Here is a 17,773-nt window from a genome sequence, read left to right as displayed (position 1 = left end):
TTGGTTAACAATAATTTAATGCTTCGTTATGACAATGAGTCTTAGGCTAGCATCTGTGGAATGGTCAGCTTCTTCAATTTCTTGCAGATGGAAAAAAAAAGTATATGTATAATAGAAAGGAACTTGCTATCTACTGCACACTGTGAGCTAAACTATGTACACTTCCAGCCTTGTCCCGTGTGGCTCAGAAGTTTGGCTTGTATTTTTTCACCTCCACCATGAGGTGGTGGATGTTCAGGAGTTCAGAGCGAACCGTGAGCTGTTTGAAGGGAGCCTGGCTTAGCACCTTCTGGAACCGGTGGTAGTACTGAATTAGCTGCATCAGGGCTGCCTGTATTACAAACAAACAAACAGAAAAAGCTTTGAGCCACACACAGACACTTACACTACAATAGCTGAGCACAGACCACTTTTATACACATGTTCAGCTACCATTGCTTTACACTCAGTCTGCGGCCAGCATAAGCACCTTGCAAGCACATCTCAATGTTTCTGATCATTGATAACCCCAATGCCAAATAGGTATGCGAAAATCTCAGCTGGGAAACAAGGCCATTCCGTAGGCAGGAAAGCATGGCACATTGGCTGGAGAGCGTTTTTAACCTTGCCAGAAAGCCAGACATACACAAATAAATGCTTTGCTTCCAGTTATGTAAATCTAGATAGCAAAATATTGAAAATACCAGTCAGCTTGTAAAAACCATGCTAACCGTAAGCTACATACGCTTATGCGAGTCGTAAGCTTCTGTTCACATGCTTTGCACAGTGCAGATATTTAGCGATACACACAACGTGCAATCTTTTATCCACACTGAATGATGCTGCTCACCAGAAAAGCTCAGTTCCAAGAACGAAACTGATGTAGCATCCCGCTAATAGTACAAATGCATGTAGCCAACCAATTAACCACGCAGTCCCTCAGCACCAGCATGCTGAGTGTGAAGTTCAGTATTTGATCTCAGGTAGGAGTGGCCACATCCTAATGGCAGCAGTACAGTAAAACATCTATCTGCCACGACTTTAATGCACGTTAAACAACTGAGACGGCTGGAATCAATCTGGAGGCACCTAGAACACTAGTCCGGGTGTAGATCTGAGATGTGAGAATGAATAAATCAAGCCTCATCATAGCCAAGAAGAAGCACTAGCTTTCTAGGCTGTATTACAGCTAGTAAGAAACAAAAACAAGAATGTATGTGTAAACAACACTGTTCTCCAGCAGGCAAACCTAACTGAAGTTCACTGCGATAACAATGAAGCCACCTATTGCACAGTGCTGTCACTGTTATCACATTACACTCTAAAATATGTTTGGCCGACAACAATAATCGTCATCCACCTTGCGTTCCTTTCCTTTCTTTAACACTGCGTGCCTGGTACTATAAGGTAACGAATTGCATGCACGCTATCAGTGTGACACATCATTCTTGACAGGCAAGTAGCGATTGCAGAGTTTTCGAGAAAGGAAACGCAGGCAGGAGAGATGACGATTGTTGCTGTGGGATAAGGGTACACCCTAAAGCATGTAAACTTTTTTTTCAGAGCGTAGGATCACTCAGGCTAGTCTGTTACAATGCTCATTTGAGAGACAGATGTCTGGTAGAGTTATTTTCCTGCGTAGAGTAGCTCAATGGCTTTTCTACTAGTACTATCCTTCTGAGCCAATGCAACATGTTCCTGTCGAGCTAAAGATGAGAAAGTGATGTTTTGCAAGTTCTCTTCCCTGAAAAATGCCATCATCCACTCAAGGTGCTTAAACAGCAACATGAAGGGTGAGGTCTAAATTACTTCGATAAAGAAAACCAGGCTGTTTCGAATCAGTGCGATCAGTCACGACTTCAACTCGCTACAGGTTGCTTGGCAAGCTTTCGCGTCACAGTGAACATGTAAGGAGCAAGGTTTTTGTCGGTGCACATAAATAGCGACTAGTAATAAACGAGTGCAAGTGGTCATTATTGTGATGCCTAAGAAGGGCACGCGTGTAAAGAAATTTTGACATAAAATAAATTTTTATGCCCGTTAGCTTTACGTTAGTTTTATTGTGGTAGCTGTTAGGGCTTTGTTAAAAACTATGCATGTTTTCACAATTTTGGTTAACTTAAGGTGCAAAAATTCAGCTGCAGAGAGCTGAACTTATGTATGAAAACAATCTACATTACAAGCTTCCTGAAAACGTGAGACTTGTTTCAAAGTGAAACAAAGTACTCCAATAAAATGAGGTGAGGATATGAAGTTTTTTTTTTTTTAATGCGCACTCTTCAAGCTTATTATCTGAAATAAATATTCTGAATACACTGACAAAATTCAGCTCACAAGAGGTAAATGCAACCAAAACGTCAGATCAAACTTTTTTTGCATTTCGTCCATACTGGAGTGCAGCTACCAATGAGTAGGGTCCTAAACCATGACTGTGCTGAATGCAACAGATTGCAATGATTGGTAGGAGTGCACAGCAAGCAAGAGTGTTGGAATCGAGACAGCTCACGGACCTGCAAGATGTTGGTGCCATTCTTGAAATTGGTAAAGGTCTGCATGATGTCCTGGTTAATGTCATCAATGGCCTTCTTCCACCCCGAGTTGAATGAACGTATAAGCATGGCTACTTTTTCTGAAAAAGAGCAGGAAGGGATGGAGAAGGAAACACAGTCAGGCACCAAAACAAGCTGTTTGAAATAACCGAATTTCACATTTCAAGGCTACACTCAGTTGTGAGAGGTGCATTTCTTAATTTACCAATCACCAAGAGACACAATTACAAATGCAAGGAACTGTAGGCAATTTGCTCAGCTTCACATTCTGCTCAAAATCATTACATTTTGGGCGAGTTTGCTGTACATGGTTCTTATTAAACTTTTGCGCGCACAAAGGCAGGACGTCAAACGAGCAAGGGACACACAACAGGTGCAAACTTCAACTGGCTTTTATTCTGACAGCGACATATATATACGCTTCCAGAATCAGAAATAAACAGGATAGCAAGAAAACAAACAAACCACGTACAAAACTGCATAGCCACATGTGACGGTGAAACCAACCCTTGTCACTGTCATTCCTTTTCACCGTCCAGAAACCTCACTTCCTCATCACTTAATGCTACAGACGAGGCACTAACACAACTCTGCTCATGCCGAAGAATTTCTCTGGCCTCAACTATCTCCCTGGTTAGTCGATTTATGTGAGAAAATAATATCGCGCATCTGTTAAGGATAGGATAACAACAACCATTGCATGACTTGCTAGCAGAACATCGCCGCAAGGTAAAGCAAGGCATCGAAGGCCACATGGCAGAACACTGTAAGTCATGCAATGGTTGTTATCCTATCTTTAACAGATGCACGATATTATTTTCTCACATAAATCGGCTAACCAGGGAGATAGTTGAGGCCGGAGAAATTCTTCGGCATGGTCAGAGTTGTGTTAGTGCCTCGTCTGTAGCATTAAGTGATAAGGAAGTGAGGTTTCTGGACGGTGAAAAGGAATGACAGTGACAAGGGTTGGTTTAGCCGGCACATGTGGCTATGCAGTTTTGCATGTGGTTTGTTTCTTTTCTTGCCATCCTGTTTTTTTTCTGATTGTGGAAGCGTATATATATGTCGGTGTCAGAATAAAAGCCAGTTGAAGTTTGCGCATGTTGTGTGTACCTTCTTCGTTCAACGTCCTGTCTTTGTGAGCACAAAAGTTTTATAAGAATCACATTCTGCAGAATGCACCAATTAACCTATGTACTATACTCGGAATTAAATTTGTCAATTTAGGGCAAACAAATGCATATTTGCAGTCCGTGTGACATCTACATAATTTTGGCTCATAAACTTGAATCAGAGTCTGCACCACCTCTAGTGACCAGATTTGTAGTGACATGACATGGTACTCACCAGTAATTGCACATATGGTGTGTTCTACTCAACGTTTCCGTGTCATGTTTCATTGCATGAGCATAGTACAATGCAAAGGTGCTGAGCATTGAACAAGGCTAGCGATGGTAACTAGTGGTAAACAAACAGTGGTAAACAAATGCAACAAACATGCATCACAAAGCACTGACAAACAACTTAGGGTCAGGCTGTTGATGCTATTTATTGTCCCATCAGTAATAAAAGCCTTCAGTTGTTAGTCTGTGTTTTCCGATGCGTGTTTCTTCTTTCAGTCTTTGCTTTCTCTACTGTTTACCATCACAAGCCATGTTGAACTAACTAATCCAGTGTTGAAACAACATTGAAACAACAAATAAGTTTAGAGGAAGGTGGAGATGAAGTGATAAACAGTGGTTTAACAAGAAATTTTGCTGAAGCTGACTTGATGTAGACAGGTCACTGACAAGGACAGGTTTCCTTGCCGAAATGTTCGCTACAGCGACATTCCCTGTTCGACCACTGTCCATCACTGCTAGCCCATTGTCGCACACATCTGCATTGAGCTTGCCCTGAACATGCACCAAGCAAGCTCACTCTCTTCCTTCTGCATCTGGTCGGCCTGGCCCCTCTCCTGGAGCAGCTCACACTCCTTGACGAAGCTGATCATGCCGCCAAAATGGGGAGCCAGGATCTCCTCTACGTACTCCTGTGTGCGTGCCTGAAGCAGCTCCTTGAAGCTCTCTGTCTCCTTAGAGTCCTCTTTTGTCCGCTCCTGCACAAGAATGAAGATGCTGTCCCATACCTCTTACAGATGACAGAAAGTAGAAAACACACACACACTCATTTCATGCCTAGCAGGAAACACTGCAGAAGCTACGAAAGTAGTGTGTTCATAGAACTCTCATTCTGCATGTTTTGCAGTTCAGTTTTCAATCTGTGATGCTTTCTACAAAATAACTAGTACTTCAGATATTACAACTACAAATTGTGGATGCAAGGTTACATCATATTATGTACCAATTATCTGTGCATCTTTGTGCTTCCACTATGTGACGTGCTACGTCTCGGTTGCACGTGCAAGCAGTGCACTGTAGCCACTGGTTGCAGAAATGCATCTCTGCTTGTTTGGTGGTAAATAGGTTCAAATCTGCGACATCTTCCAAGTAATCAATAGGCCATATTTTGCAACAAAAAAGTATCGGGCTTTATTTTACATCAAGTTACATTATGCATACCTATATCTTTCTTTCATCTGTGCTCACTATTTGAGATGTCTCCCTAGTCTTTGTAATGTTGTCCGCTACGTATGAAATGGACTCGTAGGGCGGATTCAAACTCTGACCTACCACTGCACCTTTGTAACCTCCCTCAAATGGAGCAACAAAAATTTGTTGCAATGAAGTATACACTGTAGCTGTATACAAAACATTAAAGGAGCCCTGAAACACTTTTTGAATACAATAAGAAAACTTTGATCGTCTGTAGCCGAGGCTCCAGTGAACATGTAAGCTGAATATTATTGCACTGTGTGCAGCAGGGAAATTAAAACCTTGGGTCAAAAACAGTGAAACATTGCTTGCTCTCTTCTTCGAAATGTCATCAGCAGCTACGTTGCAAGTTGGCAAGCAGGCACAACAAGTAATGGCAGGTATCGTGATCGCAAAAACACTCTCAGTAATACTATAATACACATGTCCACAATCTCAAGATGACAAATAATGTATTTCATCTTTACACTTCCGGTCGACACATGACAGTTGTGCATAGCACAAGCACTGTGGCCATCATGGGGTGTCACAATGAGTCCTCTCGGCGGTGGGACATTCTCCCAACCATTTATTATATAATAATAGAATATTATATTATAATAATATAATATTATTGCACTGTGTGCAGCAGGGAAATTAAAACCATGGGTCAAAAACAGTGAAACATTGCTTGCTCTCTTCTTCGAAATATCATCAGCAGCTACGTTGCAAGTTGGCAAGCAGGCACAACAAGTAACGGAAGGTTTCGTGATTGCAAAAACACTCTCAGTAATACTATAATACACATGTCCACAATCTCAAGATGACAAAAAATGTATTTCATCTTTACACTTCCGGTCGACACATGACAGTTGTGCATAGCACAAGCACTGTGGCCACCATGGGGTGTCACAATGAGTCCTCTCGGCGGTGGGACATTCTCCCAATCATGTGCTCCCATTGGTCTCTGTAAGTAATGTAGCTCCAAGCACCCAAGCACCCATCTCGCGTCAAGAGAGTGCCGTGCATGCCTGAACCAGAAATAGCATCGGAAAGAAAACAAGCGAAAATGCCCAACTTTTGGCCAGGGTCTAGCCCCCTAGCCATCTCCCCTGTGCAGCTTCGACCGCACTAGTAGAGATGAAAGAAGACAGAAAGCCACGCATCAGTGCCATAACTACCTCCGACTCCTTTTACATAGTTGAAGCATTATAAAAATTTTTGTGCCAGCAGATTCATAAAGCACTGTCCTTTAATAGTCAGGTCATACTATGATTATATAGAAAAATTATTGAGGGCCCCCTTAAGAACTAGCAGCTGCACAGTGGTTTCCAAGCTTCTTGATCACAGAGAAGTTTGACAGGCTTTCCAATATAGTTTGAAAAGCCTCATTTCCTACTTCTTGTAGTGAAAGTTCAAGCTCTCCAAGCAGCAGGACAAGCAGGATGAAATGCAATCCACTTGGGTATATTCACAGAACCTCGAAATCTGATCACAGTAGCTACATAGTGTCACATACCATCTATCTGGGCAGATACATGATGCAAGGAGAGTACGTTGCTACAGTCCTTTGTTATAAGTGGACTGTGCTGCAATGCAGCAAGTTTGGAAAACACAGGGTGCGCAATTTAGCAGCAATTAACACTGGCATCCCACAGAGGCATTGTACAAGGGCAAAAAAAGGTCGGCTCACCAGCAGCACACTCAGCATCATGTCGTAATTGTTGATGAGAAAAATAAGTTGCTCCTTTCTTCCTTGAAATTCTGCCGCCATCTTTAGGATGAAGTTCTCAACTTCTCCTTGCAGAGATGCCAGCAGCGTAGCTACGCGATCACTGGGAAAGTTCTCGTTGATGCTGACAATGGCAGCGGAGAACTCAGCATATCTCCTGGTAATCTAAGAAGACAAAGCTATCTTTCAGTCTGTTTGCCAAGTAACCCACGAAAAGGAATGTAAACAATGGTTGACACTAACATAATGTGGTCGCATGTCAATGCTCCCCAGTTTCTGAGGGTCACAGTCCCTGATGCTTTGAATGTTGAGTTTGAGAATGTACTCAAACCTTGGGTAGAGATGTTGTAGCAAAGACTCCCAGTACCTGAAGTTCAAAGTCAGAGAACAAAGATTTAGTTGGAAACGATAATGTAATTTACAGTGATAAAATTTCTCATCAAATATACTATTTCCCAGATAAGCCTGCACATGGTAAGACTCCAGTAAAGGTTTTGTCTCTAAACACTTCCATTCTTATTTTATGCTCTAATCCCTCAAAAACACAAATGTTTTCACACACTCCTAAACTAAATTAAAATAAATTCTGGGGTTTTACCAGCAAAAACCATAATCAGATTACGAGGCACACATTAGTGGAGGACTATGGATTAATTTTGACCACCAGAGGTTATGCAATGTGCACCTAAATCTAAGTATACCACAGTTTTTGCGTTTCTCCTCCACGAAATCCGGCCGCTGCGGCCGGGATTTAACCTGCAACCTCGAGCTAAGTAGCACAACGCCATAGCCACTAAGCTACCAAGGCATGTTTCACACACTCCTGTACTAGGCATAGTATTTTCATCAAGAATAAAATACAAAAGCTGCACATGTCCTTGCATGCAGTTGCTTCTTGCACAAAGAAAGGCATTGTTTTGGGCACTGAGAATGTCGCTGCTGAAGAAATACATTTAAGATGAGTTTCACGTACTTCAAGATGCTTATTGCAATGCAAATGTTGCATAATACCTAGCCTCTAAAAGTTAGCTAAAAATGCAAAGCCTTTCTATTGAAGTTAACTCTTCACACCCATTTCCCTGATGATTAGTCTTTTATGCAGTGTGATAATATTATAGTCCCATAATTTATATCAAAAGCCACCATTGGTGGTTATGTATGAATGATTAAGTGAAGATTATTTAATAACTTTTAATTAAAAAAAATTAATAGGGTCGCCACAGTTGCTTTTGGCTGGGAAATTAGCTAACAATGAAAAGTTATCTTGGGCCTCAACTGCATCTGTCATAATGAAAGGAGAAAGGTGAGAAAGCCAGGCGAAAGGGAAAAAAAGCTACATTGGTGTAAACTGCTGCAGAGCTACCCCATAATGCTCACTTATACACAACACCTTTGATGACTGAATCAACTCAGCCAAATTACTTGCCTGTCCAGTGCAGGTACAGATCTCTCGTGCATCAGTAACTGAAACCGGTGTATTATGTGAATAGAGAGGAACAGTGCTATGGAATCATAGCAATCTTGCACGTAGAGTTCCACATGTTTCTGAAAGCAAACAAGAAAAGCACTTATGCTAAAGCGACACGTTCTTCTACTCCTGACCAGATAACAATTTCACAGCATTTTTTTTTCTCTCCTTCGTACTAAACAATGCTTACAAGCACATGAGTGAACAGCCTAATAAAATATGAGTTTTTTTTTTCTTCTATGGTACTTTTTAAAACTACACTGCTTAGAAAACATAGGCAAAACAAAAACGACACTTGAAGGTATGTTATGAGACAGTGTGCAGTTCATCTAAGCACTTACAAAACACACCCATCAAGTGTGAACCTGTGTGCCAGCAGGAAGATTCTACAACAGTTATACTGTGTTCAGATGCTTCTGTATAAACCTCTCTGAGGATTTTGACAAATATCATTCAGAGGTGCTCTCCTTTCATTGAGTGAATCCAACAAAGATTATTCAAAATTGAAGGATCATGTTTCATATGTTTGTTGAGGCAACTATGTATAAGGCAAGGCCAACACAAAACCTGCAAAAGCGAATACTGCAGAAATAAATCAGTGAAATGCAACACACATTTTCAAAATGAGAAAGACTGCACTTAGCCACTTTCATGCACCTGCTGGCAATATCAATAAATCGTCCGTACATGGGACCTCGGGCAAAAATTGTTAACAGAGAACAGTGGCACACTCACCACAAACATGGCCAATGTCCTGTTCATGATCGAATTGAAGAGCTCCTGAGCTGCAGGGCCCGACACAATGAAGAACTCGGTGACAAAGAGGTATTCGCGGCAGGCATTGTCAAGCAGTGCGTACTGCTGACTTCTGAACAGACTTTCAAAGGGGTACTGGAAGCAAATGAATTGCACCTCTGTCACTGGTAGCCAACACTTTTGTCTCATAAAACAGCGAGTGTATTGAGAAAAAAAAAAAACATGGTAAGAGCACATGCTGAAAGTGTAAAGGTCAGAAAGTAGATTATCAGGAAAAAAAAAAAAAGCCCATATAATGTTGCTGTGTGCAGAGGATTTGTACAAATACTTGTCTGCACTATTCATACTTCCCTTCTATGTATTCTAAGTACCTACTCCTTACATGCAGTCATTCGGTAATAAGTTCCCTAAGTGGTGGTAGCACAATTCTCTCACTCTCTCTCTTTTTTTTTCTGCTCTCATTCTCATAGCATCTATTTTGCTTTGAATGAGTTATCTCTAAAGCAATACCCAGGGTGTTAGTTACATGGCATTACCTTGAACCAAGGCCAAAAAAAAACAATATAATATAGTTATACACTGAGGTTCAAGCCCTGCACATAATAGACCTCCAAATCGGTGTGGGCTGCAACCCACTGTCCTTGTAAAAACTAGAAAATATAGCTCTTATTTCTTGCAAGAAAAAGAACCCAAAAGCGCTGTGAAAAAAGGGACACATGCACTCACTCTAACTTCATTCTTTTGGGCAGCATGGGGCACAATGATGGGACTCTCCAGTTCTGTGGTGAGGACATTGTTGCGACTTCCCACTGTAAACACTGTGGATTTGTTCTTTAGTGAGGGTTTCGAGCTGAACAGGCGTAGTTTTGAAGTCAAGGAGAATGAATAAGATTGTAGCGAGACAACAAATTAGAACCATGGTGCCACCGTTAACAGTGGTAGCTGTTCACACAGTACAGATCACGTAGCGTGTTATGAACAAGGACAAAAGAAAGCAACCAATTGTGAACCCATAGTGCTCTTTCTGTTGCCTTTGTCTGTTATGCACTATGTAATCTGTATTAATCGCACAACAGGCAAACCAACAGGCCCAAATAGTAATGTGTTCCCGTACTTCACTTTTGGCAAAAACAATCCATTTTTATGGCATTGATATTAAGCTAAAACAAATAAGCATCCACTAGAATTCCTAATCACATGTTACTGCTTTACAACTGTTACAGGTGCTGAAGAATCACTTGGTCAACATACAGGCAGATACTCAAAGCAACTATAAAGGATGTGCAGGGACTTCAACAGCTGATAGAACCAATGCAGCCATCCATGTGAAGTTGCACCAAGCTGCATTGATCATCTACAAACTAAACAATAACCAACCAAGCAGATTTATTACGAAATAAGCAGACACTTCAAAGTCAATTCTTCATCAGGGGTGGCTTCAGGAAGCTGCAGTAGCTTTTTATATATCTGGCTTGCGACCCTGCATAGGCCCTGCATGGGGACAGCAGTCCTAATGATCAATTGACTATGGGGCCTATGCAAGGTCGCCTCTCTAGGGAACCACTGCAAGGGTCAGCAGTGGTTCCCTTGAGAATTGACCCTGCGTAGAAAATGGCACATACTGGTTAGTCATTCTAGGAAAATATCCTTAAAACAAAAAGTAAGAAAGAAAGAAAGAGAGAAAGAAAGAAAGAGAGAAAGAAAGAGAGAGAAAAGAAAATCGAAGAAAGACATCCGAGAAGCACAAAATAAAGCTTCCGTGAAAGGATATTCCTTTTTGTAGTATCTTCCACACCCATCAAGTCATCCTTTTCAGGAACTTCTTCATACTGAAAAGTTAAAAAATTAGAACATCAGATTCTCATTTAAGAACCTAATTCACAAGCACAGCAAAAGTAATGCAAGCAAATTCAGTTTCAGATAACCTGTTGCATAGCAGGATATCAAGTGTAGTTAAGCGGTACATGGACAATTATTGAAATAAAAGTGTCGTATCATCACAAGATGTCGCCTCAGCGCTTCCGCATCCAATAGAACCTTTTCCTAATGCGCTGGGGCTTGACTTTTGCACATGGTTTTATCATGAGAGCTATGTCTATATTTTTCATCTCATAAAACAAGGAAACTGAAATCACTGTGTGTGTGTCTCTCTTTATTCTCCCATTCTGTGAGCTGTTTTTGATTTGAGATATATGTACCGACAAGCCCAACAGCAAGCTCTCCTAAAGTAAGCTGAGCTTGTACCTCCTCAGTGAAGAAATAACTATGCTGCTATTAGCTTGGCAAACTGTCTCATGGGAAAGCTAGCCTTATGATTATGAACAGAGTCCATTGCATCCACATACTCTGGTATTACAGTAAGCACTTCTACAATGGTAGATCTCTGCTATGCTAAATATGCTAAATGAACCCATACAGGTGTGAGCTACTAAGCAAAAATGCATGACTTCATTGCAGCAGTCGTGAGAAGACAAGCTGCAGATCGAGCAAGCAGTGCGCTTCCACCTCTTCAACCCACGCCAACCTGCTAGTCCAAGCTCGCAGAACTGACAGGTCAGCTTGAAAAGATGACGAAAGGTGTGCCCCACAGGTTTCACGATAAATTATTTCATCACCCTTCGACTTGGCTAGTAAGCGTAAATGTAACACATTTTAAAGCTTGACTCAATGAACATGCATTTCATTCAGGCTCTTGAAGAGCATGTGCTTTGCTGAATGGTTTAGAAGATCTGCTGTTTGTTTCTTTTGGTTTATGTTTAAGCACTTTGTTTTTCTGGTGATAACCTTTTTTTTAATTTCTGCAACTGCTACCAATGTACAATGTATATGTTTCCCCTCCTGCATGGACTAAATTGTCCTGCAGTATTTTCAAATAAATAAACGAACAAATAAAGAGATCAAGACATCTGCAACATCCTAGAACGAGTGCAAATTCTTAAAATTTACAAAAAATTCAGGAGAGCTGGGACACGTGCACTTGCCTGAAGTTTCATCAGCCGGTTAGTGTATGTCTTGAAGTAAGAGAAGAGAATTTTGCCCATTGTATCCACATACTCATCTCGAATCTCTCGAGCCACTTCCCTCTCGTGTGTCATGAGGAACTGGTAGAAAAACTTGTGCTTCAGCATGGCATTCTGGGGCACCTGGTAGTTTGTCATGGGCTTGCGAAACAAGTACACCTTCTGCAGCAAGTACTCTCGAATCTTTCCAATGGCCTGGGAGAAAGCAGAAATGCAATTGCTTCGGCAAATGACAATGCATGCTGAGCTATGCTAATGACCTTTCAATTGAGCTAGGCTAATACCCTTTCTCTCCTGTGGGAAAAATTCAGTCATTGTGGCCCAAGTAATCCTCTGCACCAAAACAGTTGTGACACTTGACAGTCCTACGACCATTAAGATGGTGCAATATAAATTACTAAGCCACCATGCAGCTCATCTGTTATCATTGGCAGATCCACAAGGGGGGTTGCCCCCCCCCCCCCCCCCCGGGAATGCCCCTATGCTTTAGCACTGACAGTACTAAGCACACTGCTATTTGTGTGCTTAGACTTAGGTATGCACCCAAGAACCTTGGGTGGTCAAACATCAGGTCCTTTTATTTCTAATGGTTTACTGCATTAACCTTGAGACATAACACCTTGTAAACTATAAATTGGCTTTAATGTGCTTCGGCAAAGCAGTTAAGGCTGCATGCAGTGGCATGCTGCCTACCTTCAGCTTTAGCTTTTCGAGTATGTCCCTGACATCTTGGCATGACCTGGAGTCCTTGAAGGACTGCTCCTTGACAAAGGAGATTTTGTGATCCAGAACATAGAGCTGTTCCAGAAACTCTTTTTCCGTAACAGGCGTCTCGAGGATGTTCCTGCAGAGAATAAAACCAGCGGTGTGAGTAGGTCAAAATTGTGTGTGCATGAGTATGGCAAATGAGAAAGTTTCTGGTTTGTGGGAATTAATGAATGCAACCTACAGTATCATGCTTTCAGGCACGATGATGTCGTCGACAAACTGACTGAGTTCACCTCGAACAGCCTGCAAACATTACCAAATTTCACACGCATTTGTTGAATAGGAAGCACTCAGTCGACGAAACACTTCAGCCTGCCCATTTCTTTGCACATTTACCTGTCTGTTCTTCAGACGAAGGTTCATTGACACTGACTGTTGCTGAAGTGTCAGGATTTCATGACTGATGCTGCCCAAATCCTCCTGGAACGTCTTCAACATGTTCTCCATTCGCTACATGAGTAAAGCTTATATAAGCGACACCAAAATACTACCGTGATCGTAGGACCATGCAAAAAATTGTCGAACCTCGAGTATTTGATCACAGGCTGCTATTTGGTTGTGAAGACTTGCAATGTTCACACTTTCCTTGATATCTGTAAGACCAAGTCAAGGGCATGCATATGCAGTTGCCAAATGTGCACACCGACCCTTAAAATATCGTTTCCTCATTGAGCAAAACGGAAAAGGATACAGTCTTGGATGGAAGCATTCTCGACTTCTTTGAGGTCTTTTTCAACCTGAAGCGAATACTGCCTCAGGTCCATGCCCTGCGTTATTAAAAGTGAATTTTACCAAATGTCGGTCAGTGCGGTCTAAATTACGCTGCCTGTGCGTCAGCAAACGGAACGTACCGATTGCAACGCTTCTTGGATAAACTCATCTTCGAGGTTTTCTTGTATGTGCACTGATAAAGACAACAGCACGGCGTTAGAAGGCAAAAGCATCAAGCACCATAAAAAAAGTTACTTTGCTAAACTTTCCTTACCATCGACTTCGTCAAACGCTGGGTCGTCCAGCTCGAAAGGGTTCTCCAATACGAGACCGGCGTCGCCATTTCCTTCCTGCAAACATGTAGAAAACTAGTATTTGCAGGCGGCACGACATGCCGATAAATGACAGTTCCTGCAGACCGTTAGATTAAAGAATGAGTATGTCTTTATGACAAGTGAAACTGTTACTTCAATGTGATGTGAAACCGACCAGGCGGTCGCCGCATACACATAAGGCATGAAATTACCTCAACAGGTTGTTTTAAGGCGTCCATTGCGTCTTTATATATATTTTGTTACTCAAGAGTTAACGTTTCAGTCATAAAGGTGCGTGACTTCCGACGCTCATCGTTAAATTTGTAGGTATAGTCTACACACCACCGCAGCAGCTGAGAGCGGCTGAATCAGCATAACGTAATACAAACATGCCTTCGTAATGCTTTAAAAATTAATCTAATTCTAGATAGTCAGCATAATTTTATTATAAAAGATTTTTGTGTTTATATAGCTTAAGTAATAAGGTTAAATTATTTCTTACTTGCTGCCTGCGTAACTACGGCGCGGCATCAGTCTACTCCTTTTCAGTCGGAATCGGCTTCAAGATGGTAGGTGAATGTCGTGATTCCTTTTACAATCAACTTTAATCGGCTGAAATTTCGGTTTATTTTGCTTGATGAGGAAATCAGACAAGGGTTTATATACTTTGTAACATATTTCGATCTGTTTTGCTTCATTTGGGTTTTCCCGCACACTCATTATATCATGTTCTCTGTTGCAGTCTCTTGTGATTCCTGACAAATTTCAACACATTCTTCGTGTTTTGAACACGAACATCGATGGAAGGCGTAAGGTGATGTTCGCCCTCACTGCCATCAAGGTATTGTTTTATTTGTGTCGTAGCTAATAGCTGCAAAAAACTTCTGTCGTTCGCGGCGTCCGTAACTATATCGCTGTTGCATGCAGGGTGTCGGTCGCCGGTTCTCCAACATCGTGTGTAAGAAGGCCGATGTGGACCTGAACAAGCGTGCTGGAGAACTTAGCGACGAGGAGGTAAGCATTTTGGCGAAGAACAAAGCACGTATGTTAAACGCGCTTTTGTGTGACGTCGATATTATGCGTCGTTTCTCTTCTGCGCAGGTGGAGAAGCTCATCACCATCATGTCGAACCCCCGGCAGTACAAGATCCCCGACTGGTTCCTCAACAGGCAGAAGGATATCAAGGACGGCAAATACAGTCAAGTTACGTCCAACGCTCTCGAAAACAAGCTCCGTGAGGACCTCGAGAGGCTGAAGAAGATCCGTGCCCACCGCGGTCTTCGACACTTCTGGGGGTGCGTACTAGCAGCAAGCTTGATTTGCGCCTCGAGCGTGTGGGGTTGTGTTAGCGCTTGGTTAAAACAAAGAAAGAAAAGGAGTGCCGTCGTCATTCCATGACCAGCATGTCTGCTTCAAACACATGCATTACTAATACAGAGTCGACACCCTTATTGACACCCGGGTGATGACATGAGCGGTTGTTTTAGTGCATAAATATGATTGTTGATGGTAGTCGCCCATTGAAGGTTGGGATATGGTTGCAGTAAAATGTTGAATATCCATTTGTTTAGTGAAATCAGCAAGGTGGAGGAAGTTTACACCCATTAGGCGCTATTTCTTTCCATCGAAAATTTAGTTCTGCCACATTTCTTGCACCATCAGAATCATAAAAAGCATGAAGCTGCAGAACGTATTACGCATTTCCCATTCTACAGTGTGCATTTCTGTCAAGTTGACAAAATGTCTCCATACAAGCTTCTACGGAAACACAAGTTATGGTGAACCTGCTAAATAACATTGTAACACTGACAGCAAACACCCAGGATTCTACCAGAGCACTTTACAAATATTATTAGTCTTTCAGCACAGATCCAATCAAGAGTGTTTCAGGATTTTTGAATGCATAGTGTAACCGCGCAAACGACAATGGACGAAGAAGGAAACACACTGGACAAGCGTGGAACTTCAACTCGCTTGTGTTTCGGTCTTTGTCCGTTGTCATTTGCGCGGTTACACCATGCATTTAAATATTGACCACCAACTAGCCCGCCTTTCTCTGTTACATGTGTTTCAGGATGTATGCAACGTGTTTCAAATATTTTTCTGTGCTTTTGATGCATGTATCTTAGTTCAGTGTGTGAGGGGTAAATCAAGGGGAATATTGTCTACTTGGGAAGTGGGTTAGAACGTGAAGCTACAGCGGAAGCCCATACAGGTTCCGAGGAAAGGCTTTGTGCTTGAAAAATACATTCTGGTTTTGGGATCGAACCTGGCACCGTTGCCTCGCTGAGGCAAGTTGCTCTGCCAACTGAGCTAACCTTTTGTTGAGTGTTTGTTGGGTGGCTGAAGTAGAAAAGGATGCCTTGCAGCAAAGCATATTTCAATGCTGTGGTCATGGCCCCACTTAGAGATGGACAGAAAGTATGTTGCCAGATTATTTTGTTACTGAAGTCATAGTACGTCTCTCCACCAGCAGTCACTAACCCAAAGCTTTTCAAGAAACTTGAGGCACTCAAGTCCTTAGTTTGAAAGTATGCAGGCTGGTAATCCACATTATTTTCACCTTTTCAATTTTTGAAAGAGCATGATGCATATAATTATACTGTAGTTCTGTCTAGTTAATGCAAAAGTTAGCACTGACAGTGTTGCTGTCTTGAAAACATCTGGGCCGGTATTTTGTAGCGATGCCTTTTCCCATTCTATGCTTTTTCAGGCTTTTCACGCTTGGCCAGTGGTCAGAGTGTGACGGTCTGCCCACATTATCAACGGGATCGGGCGGCCATGTGTGGTGGATAAGAATAGCATAGAATAAGGCATGAGGCATCGCTACAAAATAGCAGCCCTGGTTTATATACATGCCACGCAGGCACAAAAAAATGTTGTGGTTATCTGATGCATTCGCCAGAACTCATTTGGCTGAGAAATGCTTACTGTTGATGCTCTATCTTGCTTGCACAGTGCTGTATAATTTAAGTGTTTGAAACAGCCTCTTCTGCAATGGGCATTTTTCTTTTGGGCTTCAGATTTGCATCATAGTGTGCTTGTTTTTCATTTCACTAACCATGAAGGCAGGTTTAAACTTACGCATATTTGTGTTTTATTTAGTACCTTCCATGTCGCTTACTTTACCGACATTGTGACAATGTCATTGAATTTGGAAGTGTGGCAGCTCTGCCAAAAAAAAAAAAAGGTGAAGGCACATAAATGAATGCATGTAAATTCTTGTGCTCATGTAGCACAGGTACTACACATTTTTTTTTTTTTTTTTTTTTTTTGTGATAGAGTGGAATTTTAAGATTGGTGATTTTTTTTTTTTTTTTTAACCTATGTGCAGCCTGCGTGTGAGGGGCCAGCACACAAAGACCACTGGCAGGAGGGGAAGGACTGTTGGTGTGTCCAAGAAGAAGAACTAGGCTGTTGCCAAATAAAACATTCACAGGCAATTTCAGTGTTTGTGCTCTTCTGCTTGGGTCCTCAACCTACTAAGAGTGGCTGTGGATTCTGTTGATACTTGGGAGAACCTAGCCAACAGCACTGCCTGATGCCAGAATATTGATAGGCTCAAAATAAAGGATTGCATTGGACATTGCATCTGTAAAGATCGGTTGAGACTAGTAGAATATAGTCCTTCGAGACTGGCTGCTGTTTGTTAAAAAGGGTTGCCCATTATAGAATATGAGGGCCAAATTCCTGAATTAAACTGCTGTCCAGTTGCACAACAGGAACAGGTAGGCTTGATATATTTTGAAGGGAGAATATTTGAAACTGCAATGTGGTCACTAGTAAAGGATTGGCATGTCGGAAATAAAAAGTTGGGCGGCAATGCAATCTTGCTTGTTGCAGCACCTATACATATATATGGGCAAAGGCTAGGTTACTCTAGTGCTACACTCCTAGTGTTTG

At 41.8% G+C, this 17,773-nt stretch overlaps 2 protein-coding genes across 2 annotated transcripts; one reads left to right on the top strand and one right to left on the bottom strand.

Moving 5' to 3' along the window:
- On the bottom strand, positions 1-14,235 carry Vps52 (vacuolar protein sorting 52). The gene is made up of 18 exons (XM_050171477.3): positions 14,083-14,235; positions 13,831-13,906; positions 13,697-13,749; positions 13,537-13,612; positions 13,371-13,438; positions 13,182-13,295; positions 13,027-13,088; positions 12,771-12,921; positions 12,039-12,272; positions 10,829-10,886; positions 9,784-9,917; positions 9,037-9,192; positions 8,260-8,378; positions 7,077-7,200; positions 6,795-6,998; positions 4,449-4,626; positions 2,490-2,608; positions 1-331 (listed from the first exon to the last, which is right to left on the bottom strand). The coding sequence occupies exons 1-18, from the start codon at positions 14,107-14,109 to the stop codon at positions 185-187; spliced, it is 2,100 nt and encodes a 699-aa protein (XP_050027434.1). The 5' UTR covers positions 14,110-14,235; the 3' UTR covers positions 1-184.
- A 103-nt stretch (positions 14,236-14,338) lies between these two features.
- RpS18 (ribosomal protein S18) lies at positions 14,339-17,313 on the top strand. Its single transcript, XM_050171478.3, has 5 exons — positions 14,339-14,439; positions 14,613-14,711; positions 14,798-14,884; positions 14,972-15,165; positions 17,205-17,313. Exons 1-5 carry the CDS (start codon positions 14,437-14,439, stop codon positions 17,281-17,283), a joined length of 462 nt encoding a protein of 153 aa, XP_050027435.1. The 5' UTR covers positions 14,339-14,436; the 3' UTR covers positions 17,284-17,313.
- The last annotated feature ends 460 nt before the right edge of the window (positions 17,314-17,773 follow it).

Source organism: Dermacentor andersoni, chromosome 6 (genome assembly GCF_023375885.2).
Source record: "Dermacentor andersoni chromosome 6, qqDerAnde1_hic_scaffold, whole genome shotgun sequence".
Classification (NCBI taxonomy): domain Eukaryota; kingdom Metazoa; phylum Arthropoda; class Arachnida; order Ixodida; family Ixodidae; genus Dermacentor; species Dermacentor andersoni.
Note: the sequence above shows the minus strand (reverse complement) of the source record. Positions and strands in the feature narration are given on the sequence as shown.

Coding starts and splice junctions, on each gene's coding strand:
- Vps52 (XM_050171477.3), bottom strand. CDS start 14,109: ATGGACGCCTTAAAACAACCTGTTGAG. Junction 13,613..13,696: donor TCCAAGAAGCGTTGCAATCG/GTACGTTCCGTT, acceptor TTAATAACGCAG/GGCATGGACCTGAGGCAGTA. Junction 2,609..4,448: donor CCAGATGCAGAAGGAAGAGA/GTGAGCTTGCTT, acceptor GCTCTTTTTCAG/AAAAAGTAGCCATGCTTATA.
- RpS18 (XM_050171478.3), top strand. Junction 14,712..14,797: donor TCGCCCTCACTGCCATCAAG/GTATTGTTTTAT, acceptor TGTTGCATGCAG/GGTGTCGGTCGCCGGTTCTC. Junction 14,885..14,971: donor GAGAACTTAGCGACGAGGAG/GTAAGCATTTTG, acceptor TCTTCTGCGCAG/GTGGAGAAGCTCATCACCAT.